Source organism: Fonsecaea erecta, assembly GCF_001651985.1.
Source record: "Fonsecaea erecta strain CBS 125763 chromosome Unknown Scaff7, whole genome shotgun sequence".
NCBI classification, from domain to species: domain Eukaryota; kingdom Fungi; phylum Ascomycota; class Eurotiomycetes; order Chaetothyriales; family Herpotrichiellaceae; genus Fonsecaea; species Fonsecaea erecta.
Genome location: NW_017387250.1, coordinates 929,624 through 948,357, shown reverse-complemented (window position 1 = coordinate 948,357; position 18,734 = coordinate 929,624). Strand labels below are relative to the sequence as shown.

Sequence of the window (18,734 nt, the reverse complement as noted above, 5' to 3'; positions counted from 1 at the left end):
CTCGCCCACAAAGGTCGAAGTAGCCCTACAGGACCGGGGCCACGCCATTTGAAAACTCCAGCGCTATGTCATGATCGTCTTACATACGTCCGATCTGCTAAGAGTGCGGCGCAACGCTAATTGAAGGCGCCGAGCCGTCAAAGACGACGAATTGAGACTTGAAGAAAACGTCGCCGTAGATGGCGAAGGGGAGGCCCTGGTTGGACTGAAGACCGCCGAAGCAGACTACATCGCGTGAAAGTGTTAGTGGTCTGAGAGAACGAAGATCATATCTCGGCTGTTTGCAGGTGTCTCTCCTTATCGCACAAGACTGAATTGTTTTGGGGATATGCCGAAGGGAAAAAGATGTTAGGGAGGGTCAAGAAAACGGGTCAACGGTCACTCACACTCTTCCCCTGTCTGGGTGTCGGCACCCACGTTCGCAAAGTTCATCCCGTCCCCTTCCACCGTGGCCATATGGTCTCCAATAGCCACCTGCAAATCCGGTAATTGTGCGTCGCACGGAAAGATAATCCCACCCGCGTCTTGTGAGACCTGTGCCCCGTCGACGGTGCCCCAATAGGCAGTGAGCATTTCGTCAGGCACGAGCATGAGCGATGTGCCTGTGTCGAGAATGGCTGTGCCACCAGAAATGTCGACGGACTGCCCTTGCACGGCGGCGCTCGTGGAGTCGACTTGCCAAAACCCATTCGACGAGTCGACGGGCGCAGTGGCCAGCTGGCCGGTGAACGCTGAGGTGTCGATGTTGCCAAATTCGTAGGAGCCTACAGCGCCAGATTTCAATTGCGCAGTAAATACTGGGAGCGTAAGGTCCGGTAGAACATTGTCGAAGAATGTCTTTTGTGGATTGGGTCGAATGGTGTTGAGTTGTGAGAAGGCAAGACCAACAAGTCCGTTCGAAGCAGAGTCTGTCACGAAACTTTGGGCTACGTTATCTGGAAGGCCAATTGCTTGAGCAGACACAGTGGCGCCGCCAATGTCGACCTCGTCAACGCCCACGGGACCGGAAGCGGAGGAGCCGTCGCCATAAGAAATGTTGAAGGTACTGCCCTGCAATGTGTTTTGGAAGGTGGACGATTTGGTAGGATCATATATCGTATGGCCTTGCTGGTCGCTGGCGGGTAGGTTGGTGTTGAAGACCCATCTATCCGTCAGCGTCGCTGTCAGTAAACAATACACTGTCAAGATAAAACTTGGGCAGGGAAAGGCCTATCGTACGTGTCTGATGAGCCGCTGTCAAAGTTCATGACCAAAGTTTGTCCCCCGACAGTCACCGGAGACAGGAACTGGGCATCATTTTGCGTGGGCGAAGCACTGGTCTCCCCGTCCTCTGTTTCGTCAAGCTGAGCCTCAGTGGCTGCTTTGATTCTCGTGGCCACCTCCCCGTCGGGTAAGAACTCGATGTCCCCAAATCCAAATTTGAACAATGCCTTTCGATATGCAGCTCTACCATTTGGCTTGTAGTTATGTTGTTGTATTCGAGGGACTTTGAAGGAGCGTTTCTGTTTTATTTGAATAGGAGTCGCAAAGATAGTTGTGAAGAAAAGAATGGCTAGAAGAAAGATGTGGGTGTGAAGCATATTGATCGCGAGTGCCGAGCGACTCGAACAAAGGATGGTAACCGAAGCGAAAAGTTTGGCGTAGGTCAGCCCACGGGCAGAGACCTGTGAAGTTGGTCTTTGAAGGCAATTGGGGGAAAGAATACAGTGAGTGAAGGACCTGCCCTCGATATGAACTAAAAGGAAAAGGAAAATCTATACAAAAAGAGAAAAGTAACAAGGCTGGAGAGTCAAAAAGGATGGGAGGAGTGAAGAAATGGACTGAAAGCAGACACTTTAACAAAATGGAGGTGTAAACTGTATGTTCGTAGAATTACTCCGCAGTGGTGCATACATGCGCGGCCTCGTCTCGAATTGTGCTAGACAGTCTTGGGCCACGCCATCTGCATGTCTCAGGATCGGGATCAACAGGTTAACGATGGACCCGATGAGCTCTCGATTGAGGTCTGGAGCCAGGAAGGGGATCTCGGTGTCATAGAGGGAGCGTTCCACCGACGGCATGCGTCGGTGACTGGCCAGATCTGAAGGAGCCGGCTATGGGGGCGGACAGGAGTGCATGGTGGTGGCAGCGTGACGTGGAGGCGACTGGGTGTGGATGCAACTTCGGCTTCTTGTCGAGGCTGAACAGCCGGGGAACTTCAGAAGGAGACCTAAGGAATGGCATTCTGTGGTTCTCAGCTGCGCGGATGAAAATGATGGGGTTGGAGGAAGTAAAAGGGGTTGAAGGTGAAACTGAAGGCGCAGAAGTTTAAGTTTCATCTTCCGGTCGAGTTGCCGCGGCGGGACACGAGCTAACCACCTTTGGATTATGGCGGCTTGGCACGCTCCTTCGTCCCAATTTGTCCAAGACACCACAGGGCTCCAAGGGCACAAATAACAAGTCGTCATGAAGCTGCCCAGAACCGGGTGTCCACGGCGTCCAGAAGCAAGCTTGTGTTGGCGCTGGGCCTTGCCCGCACACCCATACTCGTACAGTACCTCGTATAGAGGGAGTGTTGCGTGACCTGAGCCCAGAAACACACGGCACCAGACGGCATCACCTCACAGCCCCCAGCTTCATCTGCCGCCGACAAGTGACGCCATGGCTCCAGGGATATGCTGCGTGGGATACCGTATCTGGCGTGCTCATAGTTGATCACAACAATACCTGCCTGCTTGGGGGCTGTTATGGCTGGACTGGGGGACAGATACAAAGGATCCCCGCCACGCAAAGTTGAATTTTGAGTTGCGCCAACCACTGCAGATCCAGGAAAAGAATCCCCCCCGGCCAGGAACAACAAACAATCGAAGGCTGGGCTCTTATATTGGTCCATCGGGCAGAACTCGATCGGGATCCTCGCCTACCAGTTTGCCCACCGATCTCACTACTTGCCGTAAAGCCTTGCAAGCAGGACTGTCGGGAAAACTGTCCATGAAGCTTTCACCAAAATCGCATGCCATGCCGATCCGAGGGTCAAGCGGTACTGATCCCAGGAAAGGGATTCCCATATCCTGACATAATTTTTGACCTCCTCCGGTCGTGGGCCGGAAGATCTGGGACTCGTGGGTGCATTTGGGACAGACGAATCCAGACATGTTTTCAACCAGCCCCAGGACCCGAATCCCTGCCTTTCGACAGAAATCAATCTCTTTCCGCACGTCCAGCAGAGACACTTCTTGTGGCGTGGTCACCACGACCGCACCGTCCACACCAGATTCTTTGAGAAACGAGTTGACCGACAGATGTTCGTCTGACGTGCCCGGCGGTGTATCAACAATTAAGTAGTCCAGCTCGCCCCATTCGACATCTTTTAAAAATTGTTTGATGATACCATTCTTTTTCGGCCCTCTCCATATGATCGCATCGTCTCTGTTAGGTAGCATAAACTGAATGCTCATAACTCCAAGGTTGTCTGTAACCCAGACGGGACTCCATCCGGCATTGCTAACGTGTATGGTTTCGTTCTCCACGCCCATCATTTTTGGTATCGAGGGGCCGCAGATATCTGTGTCCATAATGCCCACGGTCGAGTCGGGGTTGGCTGCAAAAGCCTGCGACAGCAACGAGGAGAATGTAGACTTGCCCACTCCGCCTTTTCCTGACAGCACCAATATCTTATGTCTTACTCCGGCGAGTCGTTCTGTAATAAAAGGGATATCTGGATCGGGGCCTTTGGGTGCAGAGGCGCAGATTGCCTGGTTGGGACAGCCATTGCATGCGTCACCTTTGCCTGCTTGCTCGGATTCAGGACCGGGACAATGTTCTGCGGCACAAATCAGCAAGGCCACATCAAACATACACAGCAAGGACAAATCCTCACCTGGCTCTGGAGCGACAAGATCTGGCTTTCGTTTAAGAGGGTTCTCCAGCGCCTCGACGACCGGCTCTTCGAAGGAGGGTGCCATTCGTAGAGGAGAGCGAACTCAGCAGGCAGAAAGGAAACCGGGTCCGCAGGTATATGGAGGAAGATGTATGTATGTACAAGGTTTTCATGTATGTAGACGTGGTTCTGGTTCTGGTAAAAAAGCATGGAGTAACAGATGGATTGGTAATGCCTTTGCAGTCGCCGATTGGTCCTGCAACCAACGGACAATGGCATGATCTGCTGAGCAGCCTTGCCACCACAACCGCCCCCTAGGTGCCCCTCAGCCTCACCTTTCAACCCCTCTCGTCCCCACGGACCACGGGGATGTAACCGAAACACCTTCTCTTCAGAATCTCTGTATACCGGCACATAGGAATGGTGTGGTTCTTCAGTACATGGGGATGATGTTTCCGGACGACCGCCCAAAGCTGCAGACTGCTGGAGGAGACGCCTCGAACGCCTGGGAAAATGGGTGTCGTCATTTATGGGGGGCACGGTGCGGGCACCAGCGATTGGACACAGCAAAATTACTGAAGAACCACCTCATCCGGCGAAACGTGGCCAACCTCTGCGTCCCTTCACGACACATGGTCTACTCTCACTGCCTCTCCGATGCCTGCTTCCATCTCGTGTCCGTGTAATCCTTGACATGGATTCGCGTAAAGACACAAACAACCTGGCTATCACTCCCTCTCCCACCCTACATCACTCTGCAGGGCATAGAGAGAATTCTTTTCACCACAAGCGGTGAGAAACCATCGTCATGACAGAAATCATGGCCAAACCATCGTCTGGGGATTCCGCCACCGAGAATCTGCGGAGACGGAATGCTCCTATTCGGGCGAATACCCAGGAAGATGCCAGAAAGGCTGTACTCGAGCTGAATGCCCTCGAGGAGAAAGAGGCCAAAGATGAAAAGGACCGCAAGACTTTTGGTCGTACTCCGGACGGCACTGGTACGTGTATTGAACCGCCCGACTTCTCCTCAGAGGTAGTCTCTCATACTTTCCTCCTAGTATTCACTGTTCCACACACCCATGACATGGTTTCTCAGCTCCTGTCTCCCAAGGAGCCCAAGAACTTGTCTGACATCTCTGTGCTATTGATCCTGCTGCTCCACGGTCTTTTGGCCTGGTGGCTACCCTCGACCATCAGGAAACCAGTTCTTGCTGCGCTCTTCTTGAGCTGGCGAGCCGGCTACAATATCGGCATTGGCTATCTTCTTCACATGCAATCCCATCATAAGCTGCTGGTCAGGTGGGCCAGGAAATCGAAGCTGTTTCCGGTTGCCTCCAATGGCGAAAATCCGCATCCTAAACTGCGTGCGTTTATCAAGAGAGAACTGGAAACCAAAATTCCCAAGGACTATGACTTCGACACTGCCCCCCTCGAGTACAATACGTGGTTGGTCTTTCGCCGCCTCGTCGACTTGATTCTCATGTGCGACTTCACCACCTACATGCTGTTCGCCCTGTCTTGCGCTCATATCCCAGCTACCGAGTCCATTCTCCTGACAGCACTTCGTTGGATTGTCGGCATGTCCCTGTTCGTCTTCAACATATGGGTCAAATTGGATGCACATCGCGTGGTCAAAGACTTTGCTTGGTATTGGGGTGACTTTTTCTTCCTCATTGATCAAGAGTTGACATTTGATGGAGTTTTCGAGATGGCGCCTCACCGTAAGTTGGGGCACAGTCAAGCCATTCCCAGCACTTCTGATTACGAGCTAACACCAACCGTGCAGCAATGTATAGCATTGGCTATGCCGGTTTCTATGGAATCTCCTTGATGGCGGCCAGCTATAAAGTCCTCTTTATCTCAATCATTGCCCATGCCGCTCAATTTGCCTTCCTAGTGATGGTTGAGAGCCCGCACATTGACCGCACCTACAACTCCCCACCCCCACGACGAGCCATCAACGAGTTACCAGCAGCAGCGCAGATGGAGAAGTCTTTGGCTGAGCACAGCACTACGGCAGAGGCATGGCCCAGTCCGGCTCATGCGCAACCGTCTCAAACACACAATCTGCTCGGCATCCATAACATAGATCTTTATCGAACTACAGATACTGCAGTCTTTCTTTTACAATTCTATCTGTTTGCCCTGACGGTCGTCACGCCCAACACAAGGTTTTACCAGACACTTTTCGTCATCAATGCCGCCATTTGGCGGATTTGGTATTCCGTGGGTATCGGCTATTTGTTGAATCGGCAATCGTCCAAGAAAAAATGGACTCGTCACTTTCTGAAGTACGGAGAGAGCACGGGCGAAGCATGGAGACAATGGAAAGGCATCTACCATTTGAGCATGACTCTGTGCTATTCGAGCTTTGCCGCCGCTGCCTGGAAGATGTACCATCTTCCCCTGAACTGGAATGGCGGGATGGCTCTGCCCAAGCATGTCATCGGACTAGGGTTGATTGCTCTCCAATTTTGGGTTTCATTCAGCATCTACGACCAACTTGGAGAGTTTGGGTGGTTTTTTGGAGACTTCTTCTTCGACCACTCCTCTAAGTTGACCTACGGTGGCATCTATCGTTTCCTCAATAACCCAGAGCGAGTCCTTGGAACGGCGGGAGTCTGGGGCATAGCCCTGATTACGAGCAGTAAAGCGATGTTCTGCCTCGCCCTGCTGAGCCACACTTTAAGTCTAGCATTTATCCAATTTGTGGAGAGGCCGCATATGCAAAAGCTTTACGGCAGGAGCCTTCGACAAGATGCTGGACTAGTCAGGAGTCTTCGGAGATCACTTCCACCACCTTTGCGACAATGGCAAGATGGAATGGACAAAATGTTGGCTGACGCTTTTGACACCCTGGAAGAATTCTTTGACGCGGCCAAACCCAAACTTGCGGCGGGTGTGACCAGCATTGTTGAGGATACGAAGAGCCTGTTACCGAAGAATCCACATCGTTTGACCATGACAAGGGTGGAGCCGGAGCTTGCTGGGTTGAATCCGAAGGACTATAAGCTGGATATCGAGGGGACCCCGGCATCCTCCCTCGCTCATTCTCAACGCTCGAGTGATAGAGAGTCTGAACAAGGCAGACTTCCCGCAGAACGCACAAGTGACTTCAAGCCCCTCCTTTTTGAGTACGGCGCCCCCATCAAAGTCAGATGGACCGCACCGCTCAACCATGGGAAGAAAGACTGGATCGGTCTGTATATGGTGTCAGATAACAACTCGCGCGAAGTTACAAGACTATCCTCGTCGGGAAGATGGATCGCCACGAATCGCGACGAGTATGAACTCCTCAATTCCGAAGTCGGCATCATATCCAGCGACGTCAGGAGCACGATGTCAACTGAGAGTGGCGAGATCAAGGAATGCTTTACTGGGGAAATGCTCTTCTCAGGCGACAAGTTATGGTGGACTCAAGGCGTCTTCGAATTCCGATATCACCACAATGGTAAGCACAATGTCATGGCAATCTCTCTGCCATTCGAAGTACGTATCCCTCGCTTCAGCGACGACGAGCTCGAGTCCTTCGACACCAGCATTTCTATGCAGACTCCCGTGTCTCTTCAAAGTGACGCAATCATTCGCCACACCATTGAAAGCGTTCTGTTGCCGATCGTCCAGAATTGCTTTGACCGCGACCCGGAGATTGCGCCACGCACAGTCCACGAACCATTTGGCAGCCTCGTCGATCGGGATGGAAAATATGCCAAGCGTGTAGTCTATGTCATCCACCAGATGTTTGGGATTGAATTCGCGCCAGAGGTCGTCAAAGCTGACGGGAAAGTCGAGAATCTGGCGTGGCGGATCTGGGAGGCAAAGAAGGTATTGGCGCCGTTTACTATGTCAAGATCGAAAGGGCCCGGAACGCCGGTTGAGGTTGAGGTCGGAGGTTGAAATATTTGGCGCTCCGGGAAATGAAAAGTGACTGGTCCTCGATTGAAAAAAGTTGCCCTGGTACTTGGATAGGAATATATATCGAACCTTCGAAGCGCAAAATCTGTCTACGATACCAAGGTAGGAAGGCAAGAGCGGTTCTCTGAAATTGGATAGCAAGGAAGGACGGCGAGTCCAAGCAACGTCTATCAAGAAACTCCTAGGCTAATGAATGCCCGTCTACCCAGATACTGGAAAATCCCTAACCCATCTAATGCTCTAAGTAGTGACAACACACCTAGTAGAATATCGACCTGGTCCGGTGGTGTGCCAATAACTCCTCGATCTCACCCCCTTTCTCCATTTCCTTACACGTATCGTACAGAAAGAAATCTATGAGGATCGCGTTGACCTTCCCTTTTGCCTCGGGGTGCTTTTGCTGAATCTCCCTTCGAATCAACTCCACGCACCAGATGCTGCAGCCTCGGATCTCGATTTCCATATCCTCTCCCGCCTTGAGCATCTCGCGCCGAGAGATCCGGGATTCCAGCCGCGGGGAGTACAGCAAGCAGTGCAGCCCCTGCAGCATTTGCGGGATGCGATAGTCCGCGAACATGGTCAGGGAATCGATGTCGGAGAACGACCCGTACGATGTGCCCCGGAAACAGGCCCAGAGATCCGCCACGAAGATTTGCGCGCGCTTGTATAGACGGACTTCCTTCCCCTGGAAAGAGGCGACGTCCTGGAAGTTGGGGAAGTATTGAACGAGCAGATTCACCAAGCTTGCCGCGGACCCGTCCGCGCGGCGGATGATGTTCGCTGGCTTGCAGCCGAAGTGCTCGTAGAGGATTGAACCCGCTTCACGAAGGATGGCGATGCGGTCTGCCAGCAGAGGTATCGGCTCTTGCGTAGCGGACCGGAAGATATGCTCCAGGACACTGTCCGGGCAGGCATCACGGTCCTGCCAGAAGTCCGGACTGGTGATCGGATAACCCTCGTTCAAACTTCTCTGCAGTGCGGCGATGAGGGACCAGTATCCCGTCCACCTCCGTCCCTTGTACTCGATGGCGAACCTCTCGCCCTCAGGCAGCTCTGACCAAAAGGAGAAATTCAGCAGGTTCATGGTAAATATGAAGTTCACCGTTTCCTCCTCGCCGGTTTCGGACAGCTTGGGGTGGAGTTCGTGCGTTGACCATGTCCCTGTTGAGTAGCTTTTCGATTGCATGAGACGATAGATGTGCTCTGCTGCCTTCTTGGTGCCGCTGCTGGAGATGGCCACGTCGATGGCATTGTCGTAGATGTATTCTGCCGATCGTAGGACGCCTGTCGATGGTGGTGCGGACGCCTGCCCATGTCCGCCCAGGCCTAGAGACTGCCGCAAGAGGGCCAGTAGTTCGGGGTCGGCTTCGTCGTCAGACATCTTCTTGAGGCTGCCTAGTGCAGATCTGATCACTCCGGGTATGCGCCTGGATACAGAAATTGATGGGCGGGAGTCGCACAAACTCAGATCGGGCCGCAGTCGACCGACAGCACCAGAAAAGGCCTGCTATTATTGCGGCATTCCATTGATGTTGATCATTGCATTCGCTGTTCTATTCATCTGCCGCTGGAAGAGGAAGCTCATTCGTGCCCTGACCCTTGTCGATCAGTGCTGGTCGGGTGAGAAAAAAAAATTGGTTTCATGTGTCATGTTTCTTACCAAGTCCGAATGGAGGCAAAGGAGGCTCGCGCCCACGCGATTTTTTGATGCACGACGCATGACGAGATTGTGCAGTTGGGCGGAATCCTCTGAGGCCCCTATTTTCTCACTAACGCAAGCCCTAGGCCAAGCCCTAAGCCGCTAGTCTGAGGGGCACCCGACGCCCCCAATCGTGGTGGTCAAGGTCCCTCCAAGCCGCCCCTGATTGGGGAAGCTCTGAAAGCCCTCCCGCTGCAGGGTTCAGCTATCACAATCCCGTCGCAACACCAGAGGTCATCGTTGCTTGCGTCTGCAGCTGCAGCGCGGCGGCTTCAAAAATTGCCCGTCCTGGACTGATCAACTCATCTCTTCCATCCATCTCCTCTCCTCTGCCAGACGATACCATCGCTCTGTTACCGGGTTGCATCACCCCTGCGGGCGTCAATGAGCGTTCTGTTTACCCTCACTTCGATCTCTCCTTTCACTTTTAGCCTTGTCTTCATAGTCCCGCTTTGATGGTTCATCCCCATTAGAACACCTTTATTCCCCAAGCAAGCCACTCTCTTGCTGGTCCTCAACTCCAGGCTCTCCAACTCAGCACCATGCCTCGCGACAAGTACACCCGTCAGTCTCTGGGCGCAACGCAGCGACTCGTGAAGGAGGTGAGTTCCTTTCCAAATTTGGCCGACGCGAACTGGACCTGATTTCTCGACCAAACAGTGCCGCGTCCTCCTCGTCGGCGCAGGCGGCATAGGCTGCGAGCTGCTCAAGAATCTTGTCCTCACCGGCTTCGGCGAAATTCACATCATAGACCTTGACACGATCGACCTGAGCAACCTGAACCGTCAATTCCTCTTCCGGCAGGAACATATCAAGAAGCCCAAAGCACTGGTCGCAAAGGACGTGGCTCAGAGGTTCAACCCGAACGTCAAGTTATTCGCGTACCATGCCAACGTAAAAGACAAACAATTCAATCTGGAGTGGTTTTCGGGTTTCAATATCGTCTTCAATGCGCTTGACAACATGGATGCTAGGCGGCACGTCAACAAGATGTGCCTGGCGGTCGATGTCCCTCTGGTCGAATCCGGCACGACAGGCTTCAGGGGTCAAGTGCAGGTCATTAAAAAGGGCAAGACTGCTTGCTACGATTGCACTCCCAAAACTACTCCGATTTCCTACCCTGTCTGCACAATCCGTTCCACTCCGAGCCAACCGATCCACTGTATTGTATGGGCCAAAAGCTATCTTCTACCCGAACTATTCGGCGTCAGCGAAGACGAGGCAGCTGAGCTGGATTCATCGGAAGATGCGGAAAATGCCGAAGAGATCAAGAAGTTGAAAGAGGAAGCACAGGCCCTGAAGAGAATAAGAGCTTTGATGGGTTCAAACGATTTCGCAAAGCAGGTGTTCGATAAGGTGTTCAAAGAGGATATTGAAAGACTGGTAAAGATGGAGGATATGTGGAAAGACAAGAAGCCGCCAGAGCCTCTTTCCTACGACACCCTCGAGCAACTAGCAAGCGAAAGCGCTGTTGGCTCGCAAGTGGCTCAGAATGGCCAAGTGACATGGTCCGCTGTCGAAAACTATGTTGTGTTCAAGGACAGTCTAGACCGTCTGGTGAAACGATTATCCCAGGAACAAGCGGCCGCGTCGAAATCAGGGGAACCACAGCCCTCGATCTCTTTCGACAAAGACGACGAGGACACGATAGACTTTGTTGCCGCAGCAGGTAACCTGCGGGCAATCATTTTTGGCATCGAACCCAAATCGAAATTCGACATCAAGCAGATGGCCGGCAACATCATTCCCGCAATCGCCACCACGAATGCCATGGTCGCCGGTCTTTGCGTATTACAGGGGTTCAAAGTACTGAAAGGCGACTATGCTCGCAATAGATGGCTCTGGCTGGGACTTGGTTCACTGCACACTGACCAGCTAGATTTACCCAACCCCGAATGCCCTGTTTGCAGCGTTGCTATGGCACGAGTCCATGTCGATATTGAAAGAGCCACGCTCAGAGATTTCGTACGAGATATTTTACAGACGAGGCTCGGGTATGGGGAAGAAGTGACAGTCATGACAGAGGCCGGTGTGGTGTATGATCCGGATCTCGAGGACAATCTGGAGAAAAAGTTGACAGATCTCAATATTGGTGACGCAAGTTTTGTTCTCATCAAGGATGACGATGACGATCCTCGGGTCGATCTCCAATTAGCCATCGAAGCGAAGAAACCAGAGGACGAAACGAGAGTCGTTCTTCTTGTCGAGAAGGACGGCGAAACATTGGAGATACCCCGGAAACCGAACAAGCAGTCCATCCCAGACGATACTCACGCCGATGCGAATGGATTCATTGTTACAAAAGGCGTTTCAAGCACCACTACACTCTCCAACGGCAAGCGGAAACGACCCTTGGACGATGAAGGAGACGAGAGTGCTGCGCCGGCAAAGAAATTGCAAAGCCTGTCTGCGGGAGGGGCGAAGAGGCGGGAGCTAGAAGCAGTTGTAATTGACGAAGACGGGGCGTTTGTGATTACGGATGATGACTAGGTCGGTCCGGATAAAGATCGCTCATATGAACGCCGTGCGCGATATTTGCTCGACAGATCCGAAAGACTCACAGGCTATGTTGACAGTGATTGGATCCAGTGCTTGAGAGTTCTAGGCTGACGGTGGCCACCTGCCTGGACTCAGACCAGATGCACCCTTTCTCAAAACACGCAGCAGACGAGCATTCTACAACACTATCATTGTACTTTAGACTCGAGGGCCACAGTTTTTTTCTTACAACATGAGGAAGGAAGCATTTGGGCTCAAGGGATTTCAACACATGCTTGGAAATTGAGTTCTCTCTTGGGAAGAGCTGACTGACCATCGGAACAGGGCACAGGCAAGTCGTGACCTCCTTGACGAGGCTTAGTACAACAAAAGATATGAATAAGAAGAGAAGAACGAATGAAGACATGAAGACAGACAGATTAGATTATGCCGAGAGTCCAGGAGTCGCGGACTCGCTGCTTTAATGCTTCAAACCGTTCTGCCGTCCCTCACCGCCTCGAGCCCCGATGGCCTTCAACTCTTTCGAGTCTTGATTTTCATTGTTAAATCTTCCTTTTTCCAGAATATTTCTCAAACAACACACTGTACTGTCTGTCTCAAAAGACCTTGGCCAACAGTATGGCTGTCAACGGCACTCCCTCACCCTTTGTGACACTGGTCTCGTCAGATGGCTTTGAGTTCCACCTCCGCCGCTCCGCCGCCTGCGTGTCTCCCACACTCAGGCGTATGCTTGACCTGCAAAGTATGTTGATACATATTCAACGCGTTACTACTACGTGTCCATCTCCTCGAAATTTTAAGCTAACGCGAAAACCCCCGTGCAGATAACTTCGCCGAGGCCCAAACGGGGATCTGCCACCTGGAGAACATCTCCGGAACCGTCCTCGAGAAAGTCGTCGAGTACTTCTACTACAATGAGAAATATCGAAACAGCGAGGCCGTGCCGGATATGGACATTCCATCGGAGCTATGCCTGGAGCTACTGATGGCAGCTGATTTCTTGATGTTGAGGTCCTGAATCATGCCATGATGAGCAGCAATGAATTATCACCATGGAATCGACAAGCTTCAAGATGTGGCTCCTGGACAGAACCCGAGAAGCCTGGACGATACACACTGTTCCCGGGATTGGACGTCGAAATATACCACTCAAGGCTTTACCGTGGCGCGACTTGTCCATCGTTGGAATGGCTACCTGAGCGGAACTTCCTAAGCCCTCTGCAGAAACAGTATTTCGCTCCTCTGGTCCCTGAGACCTGAGCTTGCTGGCGCTGCTGGATGATGCTGAAAAAGATGCAGAAAATCCGTTGATCCTGGAGCAGGATTGGGATTGGGCCGGAGCTGGGAGAGTATAGTCTGGCCTCTACCTAACCTAGCCCCAGCTTGGGGGCGTCCATTACAACGACACTGAGCCACCAAACAGGCGGTTAGAGGTCTAAAGCCGGGACCCATGAATGGAGAACGATGTGCATTTCCAATCGAGAACCAAAAGACATGTCGAATATTGCTTGCTATCGTCTCAAGCATCCCGTACACTGGTGGAAATGAAGCGCGTATTGGCCATCCGAGGCTGGTGGGTTTGAGGGAAGTCTTAAGGAAAGGGTGCAAGTGTCTCATTCTCTCAAAACCCCTCCAACACATACCTCTTCGACTACTGCTCAGACACATCGTGCCGATACCGACGTCCAGTTGTCTTGCCATGCAACTATCCTCTCTCACGAACCTTCTGCTATTGTGCACTTTCATCCCATCTCCTTACCATCCAAAATATCACCCCTGCCCCTTTCCCTCTCCCGCAAGAGCCTCTCCCTTCCCAACAACCCATCTCAAGCATATACGTCGCGACACTATATCCTGCCTACTCTCCCACAGGCCGACGTCTATAGAAGATGGAAGATCAGAACATCCCTAGATCATCAGGCAGTCCGCTCGCCCTTTTTTCCCGTGGTGAAACGCGGACGTTCTCTCACGGGGAGACACATACTGTACGACACATCTCTGTTGAAGCTTCAGCAGATAATAGGGATTTCTCGTCCTGTCGGTCTCTGGAGCTTCTGGGTTTCATGCTGCATGCTGCATGCTTCATGTGGGATTTTTTGTATCGTAGTCAATCGGAAGTGGCGACGGACTCTTCCATCTAGAAGCACACACGCTACATTGCTCTCACCTCGTTTCTTCTCATCATTATTATTGAAACGCCGTCTATATCTCATTTCATAGTGGGTATCATGTCTAAATCTTGAAGAATTCAGCCCATCCTGCTGAATTGCCCTCCGTCGAAAATCATTCTGCAGTCCAATTGCAAGTAGTGTACCGCGTCTATTAGTGCAGTGGCAATGGTCAGAAGAGCCCACGCTGCTATGCACCGTGCCACATCAGGCTCTTCTCCAAACTCCCATCGCCACAGCAACTCCGTCCCGAGAAAGGGGATCTCGTGAGACAGCCACCGCCTGTCTGGAGTCAGGCGACAGTCCAGCACGACTAACTTGCCTATTTCCGGCCTTTCCCTTGCCCCCGGCTCTGGCCGTGGCCCTGGGTCTTTCTGGCTCGACCCTTGGTGCCTGCCCTGGTCTTCTCCTCGTACAGTTTGTCAGCCCCGAAGCACGCGTCGCTCAGCCTCAGATAGCTCACGATGCCCATGTCCACTACCGCCAGTAAGACATTCCGTCGTCCGTGTTTCAGCCTCGTCTCTAACCTGCCCGCCTGCGCTTTGGAGAGAGAGTCCTCGGGCTGACTGTCGAGGAGGGGGCCGATTTCAGACAACGACGGAATCGATGGCGTCGAGCGCGCATCGACCACGCAGATTCGGTAGTCTTCTGGAGGTGGAGAGGTCTTCTTGTAGGTCGCGGAGACGTTGGGTTTCCACACATGGAAGTGGATGCGGAAGGGAGCCTGGGGCGGTTGGGGCCGCGGCGACGACACAGAATTCGAGGCCCTGGATTTATTGGTGCCAGGAGGCTCGTGGGACGGAATCAATGCCAGGGCGCGGAATAAATCAGCGTAGTTCCTGTACAAGCCCGGAGCGACCAGGGGCCCCAGGGAGGGACAGGAGGTGCCCTGGCGAGGTTGTAAGATCCATGATATTAATCTGTGGACTAGAGATGTGATTATCCCCGGAGTTTGAGATCTGCTAGATGAGGGCGCGGAGGGTGAAGGTGGTGGAACAGGCGAGTTTAGCCCGTGGTAGTCGTGTCCGTTTGCGTGAGCGAGATCGGTATCGTTCCAGGTCGGTGCCCGCTGGACAATGTATCCCGCTCTCTTAAGCCCTGCGTAAACCGTGTATCGCTCCAACGTCAAGCCGTCCTTGCCGATGAAACTGGCGTAGGCACCTTGGAGACTCATAGGGAGTTCGCCTAGTGGAGGTTCTGCGCTGTAAGTCGTTGCTGTACCAGCATCCTTCTCTGGTTCGATGGTCTGTGGCTCTTGAGCAGCAGAATCTTCCTCCGGGGTGGTGATATTGCAGGATTTTCTTTCACTCCCACTTGATGCATTCTCGTCCTCACCATTGACATCTGGCCATCGGATATCGAGATTTCCTCGTTCTAGCAGAAACAGAGCCTCTTCGGGCAACAGCCAGACCCAGTTATTCCTGTCTGCCTGTCCCATCACTTTCAGGTACGGGCTCTTGAATTTGTACACCACGACGCACCGGCCATGTCTTCCTTCTGACCCGTCGCCGTCCCATCTCCAGTCGTCTTCATTGGGAAGATATTGTCCCACGACGTAGTTCTTGCCTGTTTGTACGCGCACTGCGCTGAGGGCAGTGTGCATTGCCAGGCGGGAAGCATCAAGGGCGGAGGCCTGCGACCGCGTGGGATTGGGTTCGAAGTCCTTTGTACCGCGCTTGGGGATTATGGCTTGACCAGTCTTTGACGAGGATGTCAACTGGCTGAGGAAGCGGAAGTCTTGGGTTTCGTCTTCGAGGTCGTCGGGACCAGACACAGAGGCTGTTGGGATGGCATCCTCGTCCGCGTCCGCCATGATGCGGAGGCTGTACGGCAGCCGAATGGTACTTGGGGCGTTACAGGTTGAGGACTGTGAACTCCCAGTCGCTACGAAGATGCATGCATGGGCTGAAAGACTGCGACGAAAGCATGTCACAAACACGAGTCATTCCGTTGCGGGCTCGTGAGTCATGTCGGAAATGGCCTTGGCGAGACGAGACACCTCGACAGCTTCTCGTCTTTCTCTCTACCAACCACTGTGCAGATTTCGCTTCCAGTTGTCTGCACAATATTCCTGTTCCTCCATGAAAGGGCCTCAATTACCTATGTGCCTTGAAGGTAAATATGCATGTCGCAGCGGGGATGATTGTGCTCCAGAAGCGCTTACTTCCACTGTGCTGGAACCTCCCAAGAGTGAGATGCAGGACGCAGGGCGAATAGTGTCGTAGGGATTTTTGGATGCTAATGAATGCTAACCTCGGAGTATGAGATCTGCCAGTATTTCCTGGATCTACTCATAGAAGGAGGTTATTCCGACGTCTTCCTCATGTGCAGCAACGGGATCCAAGCAAAGGCGCGATTGTGCGGACTTTGCTTCTTGACTGTGGGGACGTCATGGGTGCAAGCGGAGAGATCTTCGACGAAGGGCATTGGGGTGGGCTCGAGACTTGCGAGCCTCTCTGCAGGCGTAAGAGAGACAAGGATGGTCGACTCAGCGAACTCTGGAAATCTTGACTCGCATATTTACGGTCATGAACGGCCCACGAATGGTGCGACACTTTGTTGCTGCAAGGAATGAGGTGACAATATATATGATCCGGATAATGGTTGGGCTGCTTTCGAAAAAAGGAGACCGATCCCCATTTCCTTTGGAACACGTTTCTCCTCCGGCAGCTTGTGAGAATCGACTCTCAACCTCCAGCTTGCGACTATCATAGGGAAAGCTACCCTTTGCACTTGACATGCTATTTGCATCAGATCATCTTCTCAATGCTGGTCCAAACCGTCGGAAGGAACGAATACCAAAATCACCTCTCTCCCGCTGCTGGGCTGGTCGCCAGATACTCTCCTCTACATATCCTGTCACTCAAGTCCTTCAAGATGAGAGCCGCATATTTGCAATCCTCTAGATCAACATAGACCGTGACGGACAAGCGCACCCACCAGGCCCCTCGATGGAACAGCACGTACATGAAAGTCCGGTATCTTTCCACAAACTCCCTTTCCATGAAATTGGTAACGGCTGGAATGTCGCTCGGGGGCACGTTGAACCCATCTCCCGCCCCTACGGAAATTGGCAGCCGAGCATGGGCAAAGAAAACTCGATGCGTCTTTGGAATGTCGAACGTTTCTGTCCCCAGGGTTTCAACCAAGATCTCCTCCGACTTCTTCGCTAGGGAGGTGCAATACGTGCGAATAGCTTCTTCACCGCCACACACCTCGTTGCGAAAGCGAATTGCTTCTTCGACGCAGCAGTAAGCCGCGCCGTCAATGGTCCCAAAGTACTCGAACTGCCGCACCATGGGGTTCGTTTCGTCCGAGACGGGCATCGGACTGTGGATTTCGTTGCATCCCAGTGGCCGAAACCCGTGGGATGTCGGAAGCGTCGTGCGGATCAAGTGCTGGTTCCTTTCCGGCACGAAGAAAGCCGCGACGGACCGGGGGACGAATAGCCACTTGTGGCAATTGGTGACCAGGAAATCCGGGTCCAGCTCGGTGAGGTTGAGGGCGATGTGGCCCACTCCATGCGCAGCGTCGACCAGGCTCAACACGCCTTCTTGTCGGCACAGCTGTACGAGCCTTTCAAACGGCACCCGCACACCAGGAACGCTGACGATGGTGTCGAAGACGGCCAACCGAACACGACCTTTCCCGGTTTGCTCACACTTGCGCTTTTCTTCCATCAATATCTCTCGAAAGAGTTTCAAGATTTTGTCGTCACTTTGAGGCAGATCCAACTCGATCCTTACGCTGTTTGCTGGAGTCGTTTCGACGACGTAGTGGATGGTCTTCTCCAGGGCCCCATACACGCCGGAGGTGTAGACGATTTTGTCGCCCTCCTCCCACCGGAGGTTCTGGAGGACGGTGTTGGTGGCGGTCGTGGCGTTAGCGCATAGAACCAGCTCGTCGACCGGACAGTGGAGCATGTCGGCGAGCAGGGCTCGACTCTTGCGCAGCAGTTGCGGGTAAGTGTAGCGGATGAACCTGTCAGGTTCTGCTTCTGCTGTTTCTTGATAGTGGCGGAGGGCATTCTGGACCGGACGAGGATAGCCCCCAAAGGAGCCTACAACAAAGTCAAGTTGTTAGGGTTGGGGATGATGGTTAGGACGGGAGGTCTCTCCCAAGGGGCCAAAGAGGAGTGGTAGGCAGTGAACAATACCGTGGTTCAGATTGACATAGTCCTTTGCGAAGAGGAAGTGTTTATCTCTCATGGATCTGCCCAATGCCGTTCGAGTAGGCTCATCGTGGCCGTCCTCGCCATTGCGGACTGCTAAGCCTGCTGTCTTCGTGACGAGCGGATCAAAGTTCTCACCCATGTCAGGCAGGTCTCTTTCTCTCTCCTCTCTTGAAGTTTCAAAAGTTTCTATACTTTCCCTTTCCTCCTGGGTAGGACAATATTAATAGCAGCAGAAACGCTCGCTCGTGAGGTAGATTCTCTGGAACGAAAACCCCTGCTCATCTACTAAAAGGGAGAGGGGAAAAGGAGCCAAGTGCACAACGGTATGCAGCGTTTATGACAAATCGTATTCCCAAAGTGGCTTTTGTCTATACGCGGCGGGCGTGTTACTGACGAATACGCACCTTGAATAAGGTA

At 52.8% G+C, this 18,734-nt stretch overlaps 8 protein-coding genes across 8 annotated transcripts; 3 read left to right on the top strand and 5 right to left on the bottom strand.

The window, feature by feature from the left end:
• Positions 1–97: 97 nt before the first annotated feature.
• Positions 98–1,580, bottom strand: AYL99_08199 (hypothetical protein; the record flags this gene model as incomplete). The annotated part of the gene is made up of 3 exons (XM_018839707.1): positions 98–225; positions 387–1,144; positions 1,219–1,580. 3 exons carry the CDS (start codon positions 1,578–1,580, stop codon positions 98–100), a joined length of 1,248 nt encoding a protein of 415 aa, XP_018690828.1.
• A 1,278-nt stretch (positions 1,581–2,858) lies between these two features.
• Positions 2,859–3,944, bottom strand: AYL99_08198 (cytosolic Fe-S cluster assembly factor nbp35; the record flags this gene model as incomplete). The annotated part of the gene is made up of 2 exons (XM_018839706.1): positions 2,859–3,802; positions 3,860–3,944. The coding sequence occupies 2 exons, from the start codon at positions 3,942–3,944 to the stop codon at positions 2,859–2,861; spliced, it is 1,029 nt and encodes a 342-aa protein (XP_018690827.1).
• Positions 3,945–4,667: 723 nt separating this feature from the next.
• AYL99_08197 (hypothetical protein) lies at positions 4,668–7,759 on the top strand (the record flags this gene model as incomplete). The annotated part of the gene is made up of 3 exons (XM_018839705.1): positions 4,668–4,860; positions 4,921–5,583; positions 5,649–7,759. 3 exons carry the CDS (start codon positions 4,668–4,670, stop codon positions 7,757–7,759), a joined length of 2,967 nt encoding a protein of 988 aa, XP_018690826.1.
• Positions 7,760–8,036: 277 nt separating this feature from the next.
• Positions 8,037–9,158, bottom strand: AYL99_08196 (hypothetical protein; the record flags this gene model as incomplete). The annotated part of the gene is made up of 1 exon (XM_018839704.1): positions 8,037–9,158. One exon carries the CDS (start codon positions 9,156–9,158, stop codon positions 8,037–8,039), a length of 1,122 nt encoding a protein of 373 aa, XP_018690825.1.
• Positions 9,159–10,018: 860 nt separating this feature from the next.
• On the top strand, positions 10,019–11,966 carry AYL99_08195 (hypothetical protein; the record flags this gene model as incomplete). The annotated part of the gene is made up of 2 exons (XM_018839703.1): positions 10,019–10,078; positions 10,137–11,966. 2 exons carry the CDS (start codon positions 10,019–10,021, stop codon positions 11,964–11,966), a joined length of 1,890 nt encoding a protein of 629 aa, XP_018690824.1.
• A 627-nt stretch (positions 11,967–12,593) lies between these two features.
• On the top strand, positions 12,594–12,993 carry AYL99_08194 (transcription elongation factor B, polypeptide 1; the record flags this gene model as incomplete). Its single annotated transcript, XM_018839702.1, has 2 exons — positions 12,594–12,717; positions 12,800–12,993. The coding sequence occupies 2 exons, from the start codon at positions 12,594–12,596 to the stop codon at positions 12,991–12,993; spliced, it is 318 nt and encodes a 105-aa protein (XP_018690823.1).
• A 1,472-nt stretch (positions 12,994–14,465) lies between these two features.
• Positions 14,466–15,956, bottom strand: AYL99_08193 (hypothetical protein; the record flags this gene model as incomplete). The annotated part of the gene is made up of 1 exon (XM_018839701.1): positions 14,466–15,956. One exon carries the CDS (start codon positions 15,954–15,956, stop codon positions 14,466–14,468), a length of 1,491 nt encoding a protein of 496 aa, XP_018690822.1.
• A 991-nt stretch (positions 15,957–16,947) lies between these two features.
• AYL99_08192 (hypothetical protein) lies at positions 16,948–18,456 on the bottom strand (the record flags this gene model as incomplete). The annotated part of the gene is made up of 2 exons (XM_018839700.1): positions 16,948–18,203; positions 18,300–18,456. 2 exons carry the CDS (start codon positions 18,454–18,456, stop codon positions 16,948–16,950), a joined length of 1,413 nt encoding a protein of 470 aa, XP_018690821.1.
• Positions 18,457–18,734: the final 278 nt, after the last annotated feature.